Here is a 23,356-nt window from a genome sequence, read left to right on the forward strand (position 1 = left end):
TGCTCGCAGTTCAACTATCAACGAGATTGAAAAGCTGAATGGTTCAGCGCTCAAAAAGTGTTTTTCACGCTGAACGGTTCAGCACTGGGAGATAAATTTTATGATCTAACGGCTGAGATTTAAAACTCTAAACCAAACAGCGCTCAGCGCCGAAGCAAACGACGTTTTATAGTGATCCCAGATGACGTGGATGACCAATCTAGCTGCTAGATATCTATCCCATATGACTTAGGAGGTTTTCATGCTGACATGGATGGCCAATCTAGCAGCTAGATATCTAGCCCATAGGACTTAGCCTAAGATTCGCAGCTATTTTGTGGTAGATAAGTCTTTGATTCCAAAGACACCTTCAATGTAAGGTACACAGATAATAATACAACTAATTGGATTATATGTTTCTTTCCAAGATCAGAACCTGCCCAAATAAACCTTTTTAAAATCCTATTAAGTTCTTTGATAGCTCTTTTAGCGATGATGAAAAAGGAGTGCCAGATTATGCCATCTCCTAGCAAAAATAAGATTTTTTACTTTCCAAGAATTAACTCAAGTATTGACTTTAGACATTAAGGGAATACAATCAGCATATGAGAGTCTAGTAGATAAGAGAGGCATGCCCAAATATCTAACAGGGAGAGAACCTACTGAACAATCCAGACAATCCACTATCTGACCAAGAGTAGTAGAGTCAACGAAAGAATAACAAATAGAAGATTTCTGCTTGTTGATCTCCAAAACATAACAACTACTAAACTTATCAAGACAAATCTTAAGTACAATAGCATAAGTATGAGTACCTTTTAAAAAATAAGAACATCATCAGCAAAGCACAAGTGATTAAGCTTAGTTAAAGAGCATTTAGGATGGAAACCAAAAGTATCGTCCTTCACTTGTTGTTGAATAATAAGATTCAAAACTTTCATCACAATACCAGAAAAATAAGAGGACAGAGGACGTCTCGGTCCAAGATCCTACCAGTAGCAAAAAACCCATACGGAGATCTATCAATCAAAATAAAGTATTTTATAGTGGAAATACAGAGAAAGATCTAATCGATAAATTTCTCAGGAAACCCCATCTTCCTAAGAGCATTTACCACTGTATTCCAACTATATGTATTAATATGCCTTCCTAAGATCAAACTTGATAGAGCATCCAGGAGAGTCAGAATATCTATGATAGTTTCTGACAAGCTCATGAGAAACAAAAACATTATCTTGAATTGCTCTGCCGGAGACAAATGCATAATGATTTGCACTAACAAAATCTCTCATAAGTCTCTTCATTTTAAGAGAAATGATTTTGGCGATATACATATAAATAACATTGCAGCAAGCAACGGGTCTAAAATCAGTCACCACAGAACGGTTTTCACATTTGGCAACAAGAGTAATGAATGTGTTACTTACCTTCTTCAAAAATTTAGATTAGAAAGAGAAATTCTTGATAGCCGCAAAAAATTCATTACCCGGAATTTCCCAATAAGCTTTGGGGAAATGACTGGAGAACCCATCAGGCCCCGGAGCTTTACCAGATACAATGGTGGAAAGAGCCAAGACAACTTCATCTCTAGAAATATCCTTGATAAGCTCATTTGAAGTATTTTGGTCAACAATATAGTTAAAAGATAGAGTATCAAAACTACTATCATCACACTTCTGGGTCTTACGTTAATGAAAAAGAAGAGAATAAAAATCAATGCACTGCTTAGCTATTGGGATATCTTCCTCCAACCATTCACCAAAAAAACAAGTATGAGTTAAGATGTTATTTCTAGACCTTCTTTCCTTGATAGAGAAATGAAAGAAAGAAATATTTGAGTCACCAAGATCAAATCATTGGACTCTAGACATTTGTTTCAGCATAGGTTCTTCATATTCAATAAGAGTAGAATACTTAGTACTACCCCCGCTCAATCTTAGTCATAGCAGGACAAAGAGGAGATTTTTGAACATTTTCTTGGGAACACTACCTTTCCTTTTTTTCTTTTGGGGTCCGAACAGAGAGGTGTTAAAACTTAGCCTTCTTCCATTTCATTAAAATATCCTTGACTGTCTTTAGTTTATTAACAAGAAAAAACGTTGCTTTACCAGCCACCTTATGACTCGAAGCCTCTCTAACAATTTCCATAAAAATATGGATCTTCAGTAACAAAATTATAAAACCTAAAAGAAGGAGGCTCATGTTTCATGTTCTCAAAAATAGTAGCAACACCTGGAGAATGATCAGAAACTCTTTGAGTCAAGAATTCTGCTTTTGAGTTGTCAAACTGATGTAATCATTCCATATTGACTATAACTCTATCAATTTTTGAGCTAATTTCACCAGTACCCTATTGTTGATTCCACCAAGTAAAAAAGCAACCAGAATAATAAAGATCCGGTAGATGAGCTTCATGTGCACAATCTTGAAAATCATAAAATTGACTAGAACTAACAGCAGCACCACCAAAAAGAATAGAATTAAAGTCTCCTAAAACCATCCAACGCCTATTATGAAAACTAGTAAAAGCTTTAATATCATTCCAAAGAGAAGCCCTTCGTGAAACCTCATTCAAAACCATAAACAAAAGAAGGAACAAACTTGATATTTCTAGAAGTAGAAACATCTAGAAATACTATTTGCCAAGAAGTATGCAAAACAGATATAATAACTTCTTTAGAATCTCAACCAACCCAGATCCTACCAGAAGGATTATGAATATAGTCATCCACATAGCTCCAGGAGCTATTTATTATTTTGCTAACATTATCTTTATTACAACTCAACAAATGATTCTCAAGCATGCCTAATTAATCTACTAACCTCAGCTTTCTTATGAGGATCATTTAAGCCCCTCACATTCCATGTAACAGCTTTAAACATATTTAATGATAGGAATACGAGTTTCTTAGGTCTACCAACTCTTTTTAGTGTTAGTATCCCTAACCCGAAGTCCTTGAGAGATGGAAATTGAAGAACTGGAGTTATTAACAAAATGAGATTTAGCTGAGCTACCTGAAGTGTTGTCAAGATTAGAAACTTTACTAGCATCAGAAGTCCTAAAGCCATCATCAACTGTAATACCATTATCCTTTCGAGTAATATCAACCAAAATTCTTGAAGAAGCTTCATTCTCTAAACCAGCAAACATATTGCTTGTCTGAATTGGATCACTCGCATCCACTAAAGAGTCGGAGCCACTAGAATTTTTACTAATTACATCTTCCTCAAATTCTCTCTGGTTTTTTATGTAACCTTAGGGTTCTTAACCACCCAAACTTCATTTACTTTTTTTTTATGAGATTCTAAAATAGCTGCAGCAGCATTAGCCTTTTTCATTTTAAGCTTTGAGTAACAAGAGTGATTATGACCAAATACATGATAGTGTGTACATCTTGGAGGCTTGCAAGAGTATTCAACTTCCATATTAAACCTTTTCTTTCCATCAATCACAACAGGAATTGTAGTTGGGAAATCAAACATAACATTTATTTCCCCACAAACCATAGCATAACTCATCCTATTTCTGTTCAGAGTTTGATGATCCATCATAATGGGTCCATAACAATTGCAGCACTAGCATATGAACTATTCTTTCAAGCAGCGTCCACATTGATCTTTATGAAAGGATGTTGTGGAGGGTGCCATGTTTCCATTACCTGATTAACAACTATGGAGGGGGCACCAACTTCAGAATTGAGGTTGTCATCCGTAGTGAAGTTGTAGTAGGTGCTGAACCAGTAACTTGTAATAATGAGAGTGTCTTGGATAGTAGTGGACCTGTTCTCAAAAACTTTAGTGCTCCTTATTTTCCATATAGACTAAAGTATAGCCATCCCTAAAGAGATAGAATACTTATATCACCACTTTGTAACCAACTCTGAATTAGCCAGGGAGGGAGAGATACGGATTTTCCAGTAATCTGAGACCCATTTATGATGCAAACCATATAGCTTGAGAAAAGGGACAGTGGACTAAGAGATGATCTACTGTTTCAGCTGTAGAGTTGCACAAGGAATATTCTGGAGGAATTGTATCAAAGAATCTGTTGATTTTTGTGGCTACTGCGATCCCATTATGAATGGTCCTCCAGACGAAAGTTTTTATTTTTGGGGTTGTTTTCTTTATCGACCAGAACTTTTTCCGGGGGAAAATGTTTACATCAGAGCTCGATGAATCTCCTTGGTTGGATTGTAGAAGTTTCTGAAAAGACTAGTCTACACTGTACACTAAAAGAAAATATTCCTAAGCTTAATTAGCACAATAATACCATTCTATGGTTCCTTTATGGAATTAAAATGGCTGGGAAGAAAACTTATCTAATCACGTTCCACCGAAATATTTGAATTGCACGTGATGAGCCTTAGATATTTGAAAAAAAGTAGGAATTACTGTTTAATCCAATCTTAGAGAAACCGTTTACTCGATAGTCCACCCACGAAAACCGTTTAGTTGGTAGTCCAAAAACAAGTACGAGTTTCTTACTCTCTTATCCATCCCACGTGCGAGTTTCTTTACGTGTGTTTTACATATCCCAGGAATACCCTTGTTCAAAACACATATAGCAGCAGAAGATTAAAATCGACAATTCGTTGTTTTCCTTTCTTCAGCTCAAATCCGAAACCATGTCTCTCTGATTTCTGCTGGTGTTCGGCATTTTTAAGGTTTCGCTATTCAAACTCCAGGTAATTCTTATAGTTGGCTTATCTTTTCCTTTTGTTTTGTTGTTATGATTTTTTTTTTTTCGTTTTTTTTTTCAACTGAAATCATGATATTTTATTATAATCAGCTCGATCTCATGATTCGTCGGTGTTTTTTCACAGTTTTCTTTCTCGATCTAGTAATTTTATTGTTCAATCAGATTTTATGATGTACATTTTTCAATCGCATGATCTTTATAATCCCGTGATATGTTCAATTTTTTTTACTGTTTATGTTGATTAATTTTTTGTTCATTAGATCATTGTATTATCTTTTTTGATTATAGGTTTGGTTTGTTTTTAATTTTAATTGATCGGGAAATCATGATATCTACTCTTTTTTTTGGATTTTTTGCATGATCCTTTGGTACATATCAATATGTACCGTGCAGTATAAATTTTTTGAATCAGTACATATTTCTGTTTAATGTAGATGTAATAAAATCAGTACATATTTTGTGGTACATATATTTCTGTTTAGTGTAGATGTAACAAAATCAGTACATATAAGTTTTGTTTAGTGTACATATTTTTGAACCAGTATATATTATGTTGTACTGGTGTTGCTATTATCTGAATCAGTACATATTATGTTTGCACACTGTATGATTTTATGATTTTGTGTTTGTGGTATTATTTTCGGACCGTTTTTGTACAGGTTGAAACATGTCTGATGTTGGTACTGATCCAAATAGCCTCTATTACTCTTATATAAACCATAATCAACACCATATTGCGTATTTGGTCACATTGTCTTCGACTTTGGAGGATTTGAAGTTCACCATTTGTAATGCCTGGTGCTGGTTAACTCCCTCAACTATTGTTAATTATGTTTAAAATGGAGTGACATCCCATGTTGTTGCTGATTATTCACTTCAAGGGCTTGCTGCATTACATTATAATAAGAAATAAGCTTTCTTTAATTTGTATGTGGATGTTATATCTTCCGGTGCATCTACTTCTTCAAGACGTGTTGATGTTGACAACTTTTAGAGTTGGTTGTGAGTGCAAAAAATAGTTATTTGTAAGATGGTAAAGGGAAACCAGGTGCTTTTTTTTCATGATGATTGGGAGTATTTTTTGAAGATAGAGATCAGCTCTTCCATGGTGGTGTTGAAGCTGTTCGTCTAGCATGCGAAAAATATTGTTTGAGGACAGGATATAAGGTGATAAAAAAGAACAATGATTCTTCAAGATTCACGGCCAAATGCAGCAAGGATGGGTGCTCTTGGATGCTTCAAAATGTCGCCATTAACAAGTCTTTGGATATTTTCAAGATAAAGAAATATGTTGGGAGGCACAATTGTGGTGGTAGTTACATCTTGAGGAGTCCTACTGTTTCAAGAAATCTTGTAAATGATTTAGTTTATGAGTGTGTCAAGCATAACCCTCTCATTAAGCCTCAAGAGATTATTGACTATATTAAAGTTAGTGGGGGGATAAACATCAAGTATCACCATGCGTACCATGGATTAGAACTGTCACATCAATTGATTTTTGGAAATGATGTAAAGCCATACACTAATCTTGTGTGGTGGGTGAATGATGTTAAGGAAACTACCCCTAGTTCACATATTGATTTTGACTTCAATTATGCAACAAGCAGATTCAATAGACTTTGCGTTTGCTTTGGAGCTTGTAAAGAGGGTTATAGACTTTGTCATCCGATGATATTTCTCGATGCTACATTTCTTAATGGGCCCTTCAAAGGAACTCTCATGGCCGCGACATGTCTTAATGGCAATCAAGGTAATTGTTTCGTTAATATGTACTCTTTTTAATGTACCAGTACATATTGATATGTACTGTCTATTAAGAGATGTGTACTATATATTCTTAGTATTTTAGAATCAGTATCTTAATTTTTAATTCATTTTGCAGACTTTTACCCACTTGCATATGCCTTAGTGCCCGCAGAAAATAATGAAAGTTGGCTTTGGTTTTTACAAAATCTTAAGGAAGTTGTATACCATCGCCCCATCACCTTTATGACTGACCGAGATGAAGGGTTGGTGAGATATATTCCTGAAGTTTTCACTAATTGTTATCATAGCTTTTGCTTCTTCCATTTGAAGAACAACTTACCTATCAACAAGTCTGATGAAAAGTACAAAGAAGTGATCGATTGTTTCCGTAAAGCTACGTATGCGCTATCTCCAGCAAGATACGAAGACGGTCTTCAAGAAATGGTATATTTGGGAAGGCCTTGGGTTGCTGAACACTGCCGCAACATTCCTAGGGAGAAGTGGTCCAGTGCATTCTTTCTAGGATGTAGGTTTGGTCAGACTTCTTCAAGTGTTTTCGAATCATTTAATAATTGGATTTCCGGCGACAAGAAGTTACCTACCTGTGCTCTCGTTGACACGATCAGGTTAGTAACGGTTTCTTGTAACAGTACAAGCTTCTATGTACTCTTTTGAGGTTTTTAAATGTTGATATGTACTTGTAAAAACATATATGTAGAGTTTAAGCATGCTCTACTCATCCACTATTTACATCTTGAGGAGTCCTACCGTTTCTAGTGCATGTGTTTTTTGTTCGGATGTGCTTTTGTTGTTTTTTTTGTCGTGTAGGCTACGTATAATGAAGATGATGTCAGAAAGCCGTGAAGAAAGTTCTCTGATGAATCCAGAACTCTTAACCCCTGTGTATCAATCCTTGCTTGAACTACACATTCAGATGGGTCGTCCTTGGAGAGTTACTCAGTCAGATTCTCACCTCTTTGAAGTGCATTCTCCAAGGTTAGCGTTGACCCCTCACTCGATCTTTTTCTGGAATTAGTTTTTTTTTGTGTGAATAGATAAATATACTTTTGGTTTGTTGTTTTTGTGCAGATATCATAAGGTAGATTTACAGGGAAAGAGTTGTACTTGCCAAAGATGGAGCGTCTATGGATTCCCATGCTCGTATGTTACCGCAGCAATAGCTGCAACTGGCGGAAGGTTTCTTCATTATATCGACGACGACTTCAAAGTTAGCTGTTTTCGTGAGCTATATTCATTAGCTATTAGACATGTTCCTAATTATGACATGTACGTGTCTACACAGTACATATCTGTTTGTACCCTTAATATTCTACACCAAAAATGGGCTAACTTAGGCCTACAAAGCTCCTCCTATTAGCTAAGTATGATTCATTGGACCTAATATGCTCATCAAGTTAGCCAAGCATGGATAACTAGGCCTCACAAACACCTTACATAGAGGCCCATGTGCATAGGTCCAAGTCAAGCAACTAAGGAGCCCCATTACCAGTGCCACGTCATCGTGCCACGCCATCGATTTTTGACCAACCGACAACTGCCACGTCAACAAGGTGGACGAACCATGATGTGCCACGTCAGCGATGTGGGAGAACCAGGATGTGCCACGTCAACAAGGCGTCATGTCAGCACTGCCACGTCAGCAAGGTTGGCGAACCATGAAGTGCCACGTCAGTAGGTTAGACGAACCGGGGTGTGCCATGTCAGCATCGATTGACCAACCAGATACTGACACGTCATCAACAAAGCATGGTCAGCAGCTGACTAAGCGATGACGTCAGCGGAGGCAGATTCCGTAGCATATTCTGTTATCGTTAGTGACGTCATAAGCATATTTGCGGAATATTCCGTTACCGTTTCAACACCGTTGGCATATTCCTCACGCTGTTAGCATTTTCCGTCATGACGTCAGCATGACGCCATCATAAGCAGAGGACCGACGTCTTCATCTTCTCCGGCAAACGACAACATCAGCAGGTCGTCGGAATCTTCATATTCTCCGGTGAAGTTGACTGAATAGCAGCAGCAGTTACCGGCGACCTTGCCCGGCAATGTCCTGCGGTGGCAGTGTTCGACAGAGGCGGCAGCGGCGGTTCCCAGCGTTGGCAGTACCGGCCAGTTCTTCCTGATTTAGTGTAGCGCGTGCAACTTAATATGGTAGTTTTGTATTCAGTGTAGCACGATACAACTTAATATGACAGTTTCGCATTCGGTGTAGCAAGACGCAGTTTAATTCCGTAGCCCTTGGATAATTCCGCCCAATGTTGATTAGCCTTGCGGATTTCTCAGCCCCACTGTGGGCTTATGTAAACTTCTTCTTGGGCTTGTGTAAACTTTCCTCTTGGGTTCGGGATTTTGTACTCATTTATTTGGGCAACCCCTTGCATCATTTTGGTTAAATCCATAAGGAAGATTCTGGAAGCATGCAGGACCAGTCAATGCAAGTTATGACAGGGAGGCATGTAGGGCCAGTTACCACAGAGAGGCATGCAGGGGCCAGTCAATGCAATTCATGACTGGAGGCATGCAAGGGACAGTTATTTCAGATCCATGCAGTCATCCAAAATATCAATGCAGGGAGGCATGCAAGGGAATTGAGACGAATTATATTCATTTCGAAATTGGGATTGAGGGCCTAATTCGAACCATATAAATACAAGGCTCAATAACCAAAAAAGGTATGCAATCTTACACACAAAATTATCTGTGAAAAATCCTAATCTGACTATAGCATCTGAGGGTTTTTTGCAGGTACCCCCCCTCCCATTACTCAATTCAATTGGAGAATAAACAACGGGCCGATCTTCAGCAAAATCATCATCAACATCGTGTTTGGGGTAGAAGTAATTTTACCATACAAACATTGGCGTCGACCAAAGTTTTCGAGAAAATATATTCGTGTTTTACCAAATCGAGTTATGGAAGTAATCAGACAAACTGCACGAAGGGTGGATTCTGTTAGCGATTCCCAAAAGCGCAGGAGACGCGAAGCTGAAAGGCATGAAATCAAGGTTCAGTCAGCCCCAGCAATACCCATTGGAAACAGGCTGGGTCAAAATCATTCTCATGAAAGATCCCTAGATCGTGATCAAGATCGAGATCATGCTCATAACAGATCCCTGGATCGTGGACGAGATCGAGATCGTTTCCGCGACAGAACTCCAGATCTGCATCGAAGAAGGAAAAAACAACCAGTGATCGACAACTAAGGAATGGACGTTGATGGGGAAAACCCACAAGTTCGAGGAAACAATGAACGCGTATTTGGCAGTCCGTCAAGGAGGAAAAACGATCGGCAGGACCAGCGAAACGGACGAACTGCTACTCCTAGTACAGAGGAAAAATTGTTGCACAATCGGCTGAACGAGTTGGAGAAGGAGAATGCTCTCCTGAGATTGGAACATGAGAACCAGTTTGGTCTTAGGTATGGTAATCTGAAGAACCATAGGGGTCGGTCTGTATGGCAGCGCCTTAAAAGACGAGTTAGCCCGCAAGCTGCAGACCGAAACAGAGAAGTGATCGATCTTGATCGGCCAGAGAAAAATCTGTTGGTCATTGGATATCTACCTAAAATAAGGAATGTACGACCCCGACGAGCAGAGACACATCCAGCTGCGTCTCAGGTTCGATGAAGATGAGATTCAAGATCGGCACGATATGAGAGAATTTTTGCCCGATTACTATGCTCGTTCGGAACAAGTCAGAGCTAGAAGAGAGCCCACTGTACCCCAAATGAAAAGAATGAGAACTAAAGCTCATATTACAGAGGAACGGGTTATGAGAAGGAAGACAGTTCCTCAGATGACGATGTGGATACAATAACAGAAGCTCGCCTTTGAAAAATGATCGAGAAAGTAATGTCTAAAAAGTTTTCCAGAGAGGAAAAGATGGACAGGTTGCATCGAGCCGCTGGGGCTCCATTCAAACTGAATATCGGAGAATTCTAGACGCCAATGAATTTTGAAGTTCCCAAGCTTCCAGAATTCGATGAGAAAACAGATGATCCAGATCAGCATGTTTTACACTATGAAACTGCCATGTCCTTATGGCAGTACAACGATGAGTTGATGTGTAAGATGTTTCCACAGTCACTGACTGGAGGAGCAATAACGTGGTTCAATCAGCTTCCGGCACATTCGATCGGGACTTACCATAAGCTGATCGACAAATTTTACTCTAACTACAAATACAACAAACGTGATCGGAAGGGATGCCATTCATTGTTTCTTTTGGGAATTCGGAAGGAGGAAAGCATCAGACAGTTCACTCGACGCTTCAAGCAAGAGTTAGCCGATGTGGATGGAGCCAACGATCAAGTTGTCATTGCATCCTACAAACAGGCATACCAACATGATCAAAGAGGTTTGTACGGTTCCTTGGTCAAGAGACCACCAAAGAATTTGGAAGAACTATATGATCGAGCAGTAGAATACGCTCGAGTGGAGGATGATTCTCAAGCTCGAGAAGAAGTTAACAGGTCATCCAATCATCCAAATGATGGAAAGAAATACAAGTCAAAGAATCGTTCGAGCGGACAACATAACGACCGAGGTGAAGTTCGAGAGAAAAACCAGGGGAACGAATGGAAACTGGATATCAGAAGTATCATAATATGAAGCTGACACCATTAAACATACTGCTGACAGAGTTTATGAAAATATAAGCAAGTATTTGAGTCCCCCTAGGCCTTTTCCAGCGGAGACGAGTGATAAACGTGATAAGAGAAAATACTGCAACTTTCACAAAGACCATGGTCACAAGACTGAGAATTGACGCTCTTTACAGATCGAGGTCCAGCGAATGATAGATGCTGGAAAGCTACAAGAGTACGTGAAAAAGGATTCCGGGAAAGGTCCTGGAAAGTTTGGCACATCACATGTGATTAACGCACACGTGATTAACATCAGTCACGCTAGGATCCATTCAATGACCAGGCGGGCATCGGAAGATAAAACCAGGAGAAAGCTCAGGAAGTTAAAAGAATGGTACTTGACAAATCATATTGATTTTTTAGTGGAAATGGAGCAGAAATTCGGGAGCTTAATTACACAAAGATCGAGTTCTATGAAGCAGACATGATAGGTGTATATGCTCCCCACAATGATGATATCGTTTTAACTTCTTGGATTGGCATGTTTCGTGTACACCGGATTCTAGTGGATACAGAAAGCTCAGTAAGCGTGCTGTTTTCAGGAGCTTATTCCTCTATGAATCTCCCACACGACTTAATCGAGGAGGATGAAAATCAAATTATCGGTTTCAGTGGCGAAGTTACAAAAGCGATTTGGAAGGTGAAGATACCTATAACAGTGGCTGACAAGTCCGTTTTTGGAAATTTCTTGTTGCTTGATTGTCGAGCTCCCTACACTGCGATTGTAGGACGAGATTGGTTGCATGAGATCGGTGCAGTCACATCCTCATATCATCAATGTTTGAAGTTTATTGCCCCTGAAGGATTCGTGAAAGTTAGGAGCGACCAGATGGCCGCCCACAGATGTCATGAGAGTGCTATGGACGAGTACAAGAAGTCAGAAGTTAGTGGGAACCAAATCACGCGAGTCGAGCAGAAATAACAATTACAGAATCCTCTCCCTCCAGAATCATATATGGGAGAGGATGCAACTGAACCCACAATAGTTGAGAAACTGATCGAGGTCAAGATTGGAGAGAAGCACAAAACAACGTTCGTATGGGCAGATCTTCCTGCACAAGAACGTGATGGTTTGATTACATTGCTGAGGGAAAACGCCGACGTTTTCGCATGGAGTTTTGCTGATATGCCTAGGATAGATCCGAATGTAGCCTTCCATGGGCTAAATATCGATGACAAGTTCCATCCAGTTCATCATAAAATCAGAAATATGGCGCAAATAAAAAAAGATGGTGTTACCGCAGAAGTCAGAAAGCTTTTGGAAGCAGGCTTTATTCGACTAGTGCAGTATCCACGCTGGCTGTCAAATGTCGTACCCGTTCCAAAGAAGAATGGTAAAATTCATGTTTGTATCGATTTTACTAAAGCATGTCAAAGTGATCCGTACCCGCTACCACGGATAAGAGATTTGGTGAATGCAACCTCAGGGTATGGGAGAGTGTCATTCAGGGTATAACCAAATACCTTTATTCGAGGAAGATCAAGATCATACTGCGTTTGTGACTGACAGAGGAGTTTATTGCTATACCGTAATGCCGTTCGGGTTAAAGAACGCAGGGGCGACCTACCAGCATTTGGTAGACCATATTTTCAAGGATCTGATTGGGAAGTCGATGGAAGTGTATATCGATGATATGGTAGTGAAATCTGAGCAAAAAGAGTCGCATTTACTTGATCTGCATAAGACGTTCGATATCTTGAGGCAATATTGTATGAAGCTCAATCCAGCAAAATGTTCATTCGGGCTGTCATCGGGAAAATTCCTTGGATACTTGATGACGCACAAAGGAATCGAGGCGAATCTGGAACAAATCAGAGCCATCAGAGAGATGTCATCCCCAAGAACGAAGAAGGAGGTCCAGAAGCTAGCAGGACGATTAGTAGCTTTAAATCGTTTCATTTCAAGCTCATCGAATCGATTCAAACCATTCTTTCATGTTTTGAAGAAAGCGGTGAATTTTTGTTGGACGGATGAGTGCGAGAAAGCTTTCAATGAGATCAAACAGTATTTGTCAACCCCCCCTCCCCCAGTTTTGGTGAGTCCAAAAACTGGACAACCCATAGGAGTTTATCTGGCTGCAACGGAGAACACTATAAGTGCATTGTTGTTTGTTATGGATCCACATGAAAAGCCTGTTTACTTCGTCAGTAAATCTTTGACAGGGGGCGGAAACACGATACAAGAAAATTGAGAAGATAACACTTGCACTGTTGCATGCATCTCGTCGCCTCAAGCCTTATTTCCAAGGGAGGCAGATCGTAGTCTACTCGGAATACCCGCTGAAGAGAATCCTGGAACGTGCTGATGATTCCAGCCGACTAGCCATATGATCAAATTTTCTGGGGGCGTATGAAATAAGTACGAAACCAGAACTGCAGAGAAGGGACACGCACTGGATGCACTGCTAGCAGATTTTCCTGTGGACGACATAAAAACGGTTGTTGGAGAAGAAGAGGAGTTGTTCAAACCCATAGAGTCAGCCACTGATCAGACTGGGGGTGAGTCCTCAATGGAGGTCGATACACCTGAACCGTTATGGACCGTATTTACTGATGGTTTATCAAATGTTGGTGGAGCTGGAGTTGGATGTGTCATCCTTACTCCCGAAGGTTCGAGGATCGAGAAAGCAACCAGATTGGGTTTTCAAGCATCAAACAATGAAGCTGAATATGAAGCTGCAATTATTGGTTTAAAGGCTGTCAAACAGTTAGATGCGACGAACGTGAATCTGGTAACTGATTCCATGCTAGTAGTTAACCAGTTTCTGGGGACTTACTGAGCCAAGGAAGAGAGGATGGCCCTATATTTGGCTCATATGAGAGAGTTGGGAAATGAATTTGACCAGTTCTCTATTGGGCAGCGACCACGGCTGGAAAACAGGCACGCAGATGCTTTAGCATATCTTTCCTCCGCAGCCGAAACTGATACCACCCGTTTCGTTGTAGTGGATTTTCAAGAGTTACCTAGCATCTCCGACAGCCACCTTGTTCTGGCTCTCGAACACGCTAGTGGGAGCGAGAGAACAATTACATCAGCACAGGGAGATACCGAGAACTTTGACAGTAATATGGATGTTGATAGTCCGGTGATAGATGATTCAAGCAGTCTTGCTGAAAACACTTCAGACTGGCGTCAACCTTATGTTCGGTATTTGACAACCAGTGAACTCCCATAGGATGAGCATCTCGATTCAAAAGTGAAGAAGAATTCTTGGAGATATTCAATGATCGAGGGACAGCTGTACCGCAAACCTGTAGCTTTGTAGCCATTTTTGCGATGCATATCAGTTGAAGAAGGACAACAGATATTGCCAGAGGCTCATGAAGGAATATGTGGCAATCATTATGGGGGGGCGCAGTCTCGCGCACAGGATACTCACCCAGGGGTATTTCTGGCCATACATGCAGAAAGATGCTAAAGAATACGCACAGAAATGCGCGCCATGCCAAGATCACGCTTTTTTTCCTAAAAGGCCCGCCAACGAATTGCATCCAGTTTTTAATCCCTGGCCATTCTCTATGTGGGGACTAGACATCGTCGGACCACTTTCCAAAGGTCCTGGAGGCGTTAAATTCGTACTAGCCGTTACTGATTATTTCACCAAATGGGTCGAAGCAGTGGCACTGATACACGTTACCAGACATGATGTGAAAAGGTTCATATGGGATAATATCGTCTGCATATTTGGAATCCCAGATGCGATAATATCAGACAATGGGAAGCAGTTCGATTCTGGGGTGATCAAATACTTCTGCAAGAACATGAATATTCGACACAATTTCTCATCTCCTTACTATGCTCAGAGCAACGGGTATGCGGAAGTGACCAATCGCGTTATTATGGAAAATCTCAAGAAAAGGCTGGAGAAGGCGAAGGGAAAATGGACAGAAGAATTCCCTGGAGTCTTATGGTCCTATCGAACGACCCCAAAAAGATCCACTGGATTTTCACCATTCACACTGGCTTATGGGACAGAGGCAGTCATACCCACCGAGGTACATCTCAAGACTACCAAAACTCGTGCTGTCAAATCTGGGAAAAACGACAGCATACTGGCTTTGGATAAAGAGTTTCTAGAAGAACAAAAAGAAACAGCCTTACAGCAGTTGGTCTGATACCAGCAGGCCATCAAGCTGAGATATGATCGCAAAGTCAGAGACGGTCATTCAAACCAGGGGAATATGTCTTGAATAAAACTCGAGCATCCACAATGGAACCAAACTGTGGGAAGCTCGGAGAAAACTGGGAAGGTCCATACATAGTGGACAGGCCAGCATCTCGTGGCTCCTACTACCTAAGGAACCTCGATGGTACTCAAGATTCAAAACCATGGAAGCCATGGAATTCGTTCCACCTGAAGAAGTTTTATCATTAAGGTTAAATTCAAATCCTGATGTGCTTCACTCTTTTTCCTTTATGTTGGTTTTATCCCACTGGGTTTTTGGCCGTGTTTAATTATAAGCTACTGCGAATGTTCGAATCCGCAGTCAGTCCTAAATGGAAAAACAGTACAGTTCGAGTCTACTATCATGAGCATCTCTAATACCTCGCAGATAGGGTGAATGCACAGTTCGAGCATTTTTACCCTATTCAAATTGTATCCCCATCATATGGGATATCAACAAATGTGGCGAACATTTTCACCTGTCCAGGCATGTGAAAATGTACACATCTCGACTCTGCACGCATCTTGAATAGTAGGACTGGCCCCTTGCGTGAATTCAAGATAGCAGAAAAACTCAAACTTTTCATTCCATGCGTGAGCAAAGTGCAGCAGGGAAGTACACTCTTGCGCGAGCATTGAGCAGCATGACACATAACATACTGGGGCGAGTTATATGTCACCTCAACCATTTGGGGGCGAGATATATGACACTCCAGCACAATCAATACATTCTTGGGGGAGAGTTGTGCAACACTCTAGAAAAACGCAAATTTTGTAGAATTAGGGAATCCGAACTTCTTAACCCATAACAGGTTATGGATTAAGAGGGGGCGATGTTTGTACCCTTAATATTCTACACCAAAAAAGGGCTAACTTAGGCTTACAAAGCTCCTCCTATTAGCTAAGTATGATTCATTGGGATTAATATGCTCATCAAGTTAGCCAAGCATGGCTAACTAGGCCTCACAAACACCTTATATAGAGGTCCATGTGCATAGGTCCAAGTCAAGCAACTAATGAGCCCCATCACCAGAGCCACGTCAGCGTGCCACGCCATCGATTTTTGACTAACCAGCAACTGCCACGTCAGCAAGGTGGACGAACCATGATGTGCCATATCAGCAAGGTGGGCGAACCAGGATATGCCACGTCAGCAAGGCCCCATGTCAGCACAGCCACGTCAGTAAGGTGGGCGAACCATGAAGTGCCACTTCAGCAGGTTAGACGAACCGGGGTGTGCCACGTCAGCATCGATTGACCAACCAGAGACTGACACGTCATCAGCAAAGCACGGTCAGCAGCGTAGCAAATTCCGTTATCGTTATTGACGTCGTAAGCATATTTGCGGAATATTCCATTACCGTTTCAACACCGTTAGCATATTCCTCACGCTGTTAGCATCTTCCGTCATGACGTCATCACCAGCAGATGATGTGATTTCAAGTTTTTTTTTGTAGTAGATTCGTTGAGACTTGTGAAAGCAATAGATTTTAGACTTAATTTTAAAGCAAAGAAAATAAAGCAAATAAATGTTGATATGTTGTTAAAATTATGGAGAGGCTGGAGCTAGGATTTCACCATTCACCAATACTTATGTGGTTCTAAATTAATTTATATCATGCAATTTAAATAATTGATTCGATTCTAAAGTATTGCCAAAATCAGATTCCCAAAATATCAAATCTTAGTCGCAAGTATAACGCATCAAGAGTCTAAAACTAAACATCCATCATCAAGAGAAAACATATTTGATTAATAAGAATCATTTAATTTATTTTTTATCAATGCAATTAATCATATAAAAATATTGCATAAATTTATAAAATAAATATTACCATATAATTCTTGAGAGAATGGCTTCCTCCGTCGCCCCAAGGATTGGGTTTAGCTCATCAATAGGAAAACACGCTCAAAATTCATTTTTTATTGCTCAAAGGTGGTGTACAAATGATGAAATGGGAGAAACAACGATAACCGGGTTTGCAACAGTTATAGGTGTTACAAACTGAAAAGAAAGATAGAACAGTACTGTCGCTGATTCTCAACCCACGCCTGTGTGTCGTTCCCACTGTTGAAAAACGACTGTCTTGGATGGTCTATTTTTCGCGTTCTTCAGATGAGCAGCAGCAGAAAAGTATTTCTGGTGGTTCTGATTATCGCCTCTGTCTTCTCCAAAACTCTACCAAACTCTCATTAACCCTTTTCTGCTACCCCAGGGTGTTATTTATACTCAACAGGCGAAGAAAAATCTCCGTAATAACTCACAGTAATCTCTCTTTATTCGGCAGTGAAGGGTAATATTCTCAGAATATTTTCTTTCCAAAAATCCTTCTCCTACACGTCTGTTGCCTCTGAATTTTCCTTATTTGACTTCTCCACGCTTCTTCAGAGACCAAGTGATATCCAAACACGAGCAGCACACGTAAAACTTGCTCTAATCACGTGAATATATCTTACGGTGTACGTATTTCTCTGTCTTCTTCTTGCGAGTTATCTTGTCAGTTTCAACTGAAGAAATCAACAATACCCTGCCTGTTAACCTTAATAGAGTCCCCCTATCAATCTGAGCCATTGAGTCTCTCTACAATGCCTTCCAATTTCGAACGAAATTTCTTCAGGTGAAAACCATGTTTTCCCGCCTTTTTCAGAATTGAAAAGATGAAGATGGGTGTCGTGGAAAAAATTGGGTGTTGAGGATGAATTTGGGCTACGCATAAGCTTGGGTGCCCCTTAGCCAAATCTGGGGTCTGTATAGCAAATGTCCTCCGGGGGTCCAAATAGCACTTTTGAGCAACTTTTTCCACACAGGTGTATTATTTGCTAGTCCTCAAGGAAATCTAATATAAAATGACTACACTTAGCACGTGCAGCAAGCCGTTAAACTGCTAGGTGGCCCTAGCGGCGGAGTGTTGTCTCCGGAGGGTTTACCAGAGGTGTACCCACAAAACCTTTACTCCAGACCCTAGCTATCTACGAAGAACCTTGGAAGGCACTAAAGAATCTCCTTGGTTGGCATACAATCATTGACTATAGGAGGAAATACCCTGATGCGAAATTCCAATTGTTGTACACGAGTTTGCACTCAGCATACTAAAATTCATATATAAGTGACAGAGCTCTACTCAGATAGTTTCTAGACATCATAACTGGAGTCAACCAATCACATGGAAAGATTAAGAAGATGGATAAAGAGAAAAATAGATGGTTGAAAGTGAACGGTGTTTCCCATATCTGTCTGAAGGCCTCTGCCAAGATGAACCTATCCTAATGGACTGAGATAACGGTCTGACTAATATCAGCACAACTGGCATATACAAGGGGACCAGTGGTCGATAAACCTAACTCTAGGTAAACACAACTGGCATATACAAGGGCACCAGTGGTCGACTTTATTGAATTTATTCCGGTTGGTCTGATGGTCTGGTCTCAAACTTTTTTTTTTTTGGTATCTCAATCACCTTATTTCACCCTAGCAATGGTAACAACTTGAGTCGTGTGCCCCACCAAATCACTTAAGAAATAAAAACAGAAGGGATTAGGATTCAACGAGTTATGGCGAAACTACCATGTTTTTTTTTTAATTCTAACACCTGAGCTCTGTGCTTTTATGAATAGACCCTTTAGATTTTTCCATCTAATCAGATTGGTTCCTCAACTCCTACAACCAAGATGTTCCCATCCACTTAGATTGGTTAGTGCCAACCTTAATAAGCATAAATTTCTAGGCTCTGGAGTTTATTTATTGCAACTAAAAGCTAACAAAAAGTTTCTTCCCCACCCCCAAACTTAAATCTAACATTGTCCTCAATGTTTCTAATGAAAGAGCAATACCAAAAAGCAAAGTAACATGAGGAATCAGTAAATAGAGAAGTCGGAAAAATAATACCTGGGTGAAGAGAGAAATCAAAAACTAATATACAATCGCCTCGATGGTCAATCAAGGGTAAACAGAGTCCTCCAGAAGAACCTCCTCAACATCACCTGTAACAAAGGGCTCTAAAAAGGGTTTCAATCTCTGACCGTTAACCTTCGAAGAACTACTACCATCTGGTGTCTCGATCTCAATAGCTCCATGAGGAAAGATAGTGCGAACAATAAAAGGACCCGTCCACCGAGAACGTAACTTCCTATGGAAAATATGCAAGCGGGTATCATACAGAAGAACTTTTTTGACCTGGAGAAAATGACTTCCTTAAAATATTTCTATCATGCACAAGTTTCATTTTTTCTTATACTCCTTCGCATTATCATAAGCATCTATATGAATCTCTTCCAACTCATTGAGATGGAGTTTCTTATGGGCTCCTGCCTTGTCTAGTGCAAAATTTAGCTGATTAACAACCCAATATGCTCTATGTCCTAACTCAACAGGTAAGTGACATGCATTTCCATACACAAGTCGATAAGGTGACATTCCAATGGGGGTCTTAAACGCAGTAAGGTAAGCCCATATGGCATCAGTAAGCCTAGACGACCAGTCTTTCCGATTAGGATAAACTGTTTTCTCTAATATACTCTTTATCTCCCTATTGGAAACCTCTACCTGACCACTAGTCTGTGGATGATATGGGGTATCTACCTTATGTGTAATACCATATTTCTTCATCAAAATCCTAAAAGGTCCATTACAAAAGTGCGTCCCTCCATCACTAATTATAGCTCGCGGTGTACCAAAACGTGTAAGTATATTATCTTTCAAGAACTCAATCACAAACCTATGGGCATTAGTATTACACGCAACCGCCTCAATCCATTTAGAGACATAGTCTACAGCGACAAGGATGTATAAGTTACCAAAAGAATTAGGAAACGGACCCATAAAGTCAATACCCCACACATCAAATACCTTAACAACTAAAATAGGGTTCAAGGGCATCATGTTCCTATGGGAAATGGTTCCTAATTTCTGGCAACATTCACAAGTAACACAGTAACTGTGGGAGTCTTTAAACAACGAAGGCCAATAGAATCCACACTGCAACATTTTAGCAGCAGTCTTCTTAGCACTAAAGTGACCCCCACAAGCATGATCATGACAAAAGGAAATAATACTGGACTGGTCATTCTCAGGTATACATCTCCTAATAATCTGTTCTGGACAATACTTAAACAAATAAGGATCATCCCAAAAGAAGTGCTTCACCTTGGATAAAAACCTAGAACGATCTTGTTTACCTCAATGTTGGGGCATTCGACCAGTAAAAAGATAATTCACTATATTCGCATACCAAGGTGCTTGGGTAACAAAGAACAGTTGTTCATCAGGAAAACTATCCCTAACAGGAGGAGAATCGTTAAGGGTATCCACAACAAGCCTAGACAAGTGGTCTGCTACTACATTTTCTGCACCTTTTTTATCTCTAATGTCTAAGGAAAATTCTTGCAACAATAAGATCCATCTAATCAATCTAGGTTTAGTATCCTTCTTGGAAAGAAGATACTTCAAAGCAGCATGATCAGTAAAGACTATGACCTTAGAACCTAAGAGGTAGGATCTAAACTTGTCTAAGACAAACACAGTAACTAATAGTTCCTTCTCCGTAGTGGTATAGTTCAACTGGGAATCATTTAGAGTTTTGCTAGCATAGTAAATCACATGAAGTAACTTATTTTCTCGCTGACCTAGCACAACACCAATAGCATAATCTGAAGCATCACACATGATCTCAAAGGGTAGGTTCCAGTTGGGCGCCTGGACTATGGGGGCGATAGTGAGTAAATTCTTAAGCTTCTCAAAAGCCTCTAAACAAGCATCATCAAAGACAAACTTAACGTCTTTTGCAAGAAAATTGCAAAGAGGTCTAGAAATTAAGCTAAAATCCTTAATGAATCGACGATAAAAACCTGCATGTCCTAAGAATGACCTAATATCTCTTAAGGTTTTTGGGACCTGTAAAGTTTTAATAAGGTCAACTTTGGATCTATCTACCTCTATACCCTTCGAAGATACGATATGCCTTAGAACAATTCCTGAACGAACCATGAATTGACATTTCAGCACTAAATTCTTTTCCTTACACCTAATCAAAACTAATGACAAATGATGCAAGCACTCATCGAAAGACGAACCAAACACTGAAAAATCATCCATAAAGACCTCTAAGAACCGTTCTACCATGTCAGAAAAATGCTCATCATACAACGTTGAAAGGTCGCAGGAGCATTACATAGCCCGGAAGACATGCGTCTATACGCAAAGGTACCAAAGGGACAGGTAAAAGTGGTTTTCTCTTGGTATTCTGGGGCAATAACAACCTGATTATAACCGCAGTATCCATCTAAAAAGCAATAATGGATACGTCCAGCTAATCTCTCTAGCATTTGGTCGATGAAGGGAAGGGGAAAGTGGTCCTTCCTAGTGACCTTGTTCAATTTCATGTAGTCAATACAGACACGCCAACCCGTGGTCACCTGGGTTGGGATTAACTCATTGTTATCATTCTGGACTACAGTAATACCGGATTTCTTGGGAACAACTTGAACGAGGCTGGCCCACTTACTGTCTGAAATGGGGTAGATAATGCCTGCATCTAACAACTTAAGAACCTCAGTTCGAACTACTTTTTTCATATTAGGGTTCAGTCGACGTTGCATTTCCCTAAAAGGTTTGGTGTCACTCTCTAAATAGATCTGATGCATACAATCAGTAGGACTTATACCCTTAATGTATTCTATGGTCCACCCTAAAGCTTCCTTGTTATTCTTAAGGATGGTCACTAGCCTACTTTCCTGATCACTATCCAAGTCGGATGCTATAATCACAGGTAAAGTTTTAGATGGGCCTAAAAACACATACTTCGGGGAATCTGGTAATGGTTTAAGGTCCAACTTATTAGGCTTTTCTAACGAAGGAACTAGGATAGACTCAGAAACGGGTAGAGGTTCGAACTTAGGTTTCCAGCCATTACTAGTGTCTATCAAAGGGGTTGAATCTAACAAAGCATTCACTTCATTAATCACATCGTCATCATCAAAATCAATCCCAAATCGGGCTAGGAATTTCTCTAATGGATCTTCTAACAAAGTGTTTGGTAATGACTCCTCGACTAATGTTCATATCATGTTCACCTCTCCTATGCTCGAGTTATCTAGTTCAGAGGGTAGCTTACTAATATTAAAAATGTTCAGCTCAATAGTCATATTATCAAAAGACAAATTCATAATACCATTTCGACAGTTAATGATCGCATTTGATGTTGCTAAAAACGGGCGACCTAAAATCACTGGTATTTGGTTCTCTGGGTCAGGGACAGGTTGGGTATCTAGGATAACAAAATCCACTGGATAAATAAACTTGTCGACCTCAATAAAAACGTCCTCGATCACACCACGAAGAATTTTAACGGACCTATCAGCTAACTGAAGTGTCATCTGGGTAGGTTTCATCTCACCAAGTCCTAGCTTAAGGTACACATGGTATGGCAGTAAGTTCACACTGGCTCATAAGTCAAGCAAAACTTTCTTCGACACTGTATTTACATATTGTGCAAGAAATAGTAGGGGACCCTGGGTTTTTATACTTAGGAGTAGTGGTATTCTGAATAATAGAACTCACATGACTAGCTGGGAAGGATTTAAACTGGAAACTAAGTTTTCGCTTTGCGTACACATATCCTTAAGAAACTTGGCATAAGCGGGAATCTTCTTAATCGCATCTAACAATGGGAGGTTGATAGTAACCTGCTTAAAAACCTCCAATATATCATTAAAGTTGGACTCCCTCTTAATTGGAACTAGCAGCTGGGGGAACGGGGCCCTAGGAACAAATCCGGGCTCAGCATGACCCTTATTGGTCTCTTTGGAGACTCTATCAGTCTCCTATTTTCTGGCTCAGAAGGGTGAACTACAGCATGTTCACTATCAGGCATGGCAACCTTATTGTCAACTTTCTTTCCACTCCTAAGGGTTGTTATAGAATTCACATGATTGTACGATTTATCTCCTTTAGGGTTAGGATCAGTTTGACTAGGGAATCTTCCATCTTCTCTTTCACTAAGAAACTTAGTTATTTGGCCGACTTGAAGTTCTAAGTTAGCAAGAGACTGGGAATTATTCTTAAAATTCTGCCTGGTTTCTTCTTGAAAACCATAGTGGTTC

At 40.1% G+C, this 23,356-nt stretch overlaps 2 protein-coding genes across 2 annotated transcripts; both read left to right on the plus strand.

The window, feature by feature from the left end:
* Window positions 1-5,345: 5,345 nt before the first annotated feature.
* LOC113305323 lies at window positions 5,346-7,802 on the plus strand. Its single transcript, XM_026554383.1, has 5 exons — window positions 5,346-5,466; window positions 5,766-6,428; window positions 6,561-7,050; window positions 7,253-7,420; window positions 7,514-7,802. Exons 1-5 carry the CDS (start codon window positions 5,346-5,348, stop codon window positions 7,800-7,802), a joined length of 1,731 nt encoding a protein of 576 aa, XP_026410168.1.
* Window positions 7,803-12,048: 4,246 nt separating this feature from the next.
* LOC113305324 lies at window positions 12,049-13,873 on the plus strand. The gene is made up of 3 exons (XM_026554384.1): window positions 12,049-12,427; window positions 12,543-13,241; window positions 13,473-13,873. The coding sequence occupies exons 1-3, from the start codon at window positions 12,049-12,051 to the stop codon at window positions 13,871-13,873; spliced, it is 1,479 nt and encodes a 492-aa protein (XP_026410169.1).
* The last annotated feature ends 9,483 nt before the right edge of the window (window positions 13,874-23,356 follow it).

This window comes from Papaver somniferum, chromosome 8 (genome assembly GCF_003573695.1).
Source record: "Papaver somniferum cultivar HN1 chromosome 8, ASM357369v1, whole genome shotgun sequence".
NCBI lineage: Eukaryota > Viridiplantae > Streptophyta > Magnoliopsida > Ranunculales > Papaveraceae > Papaver > Papaver somniferum.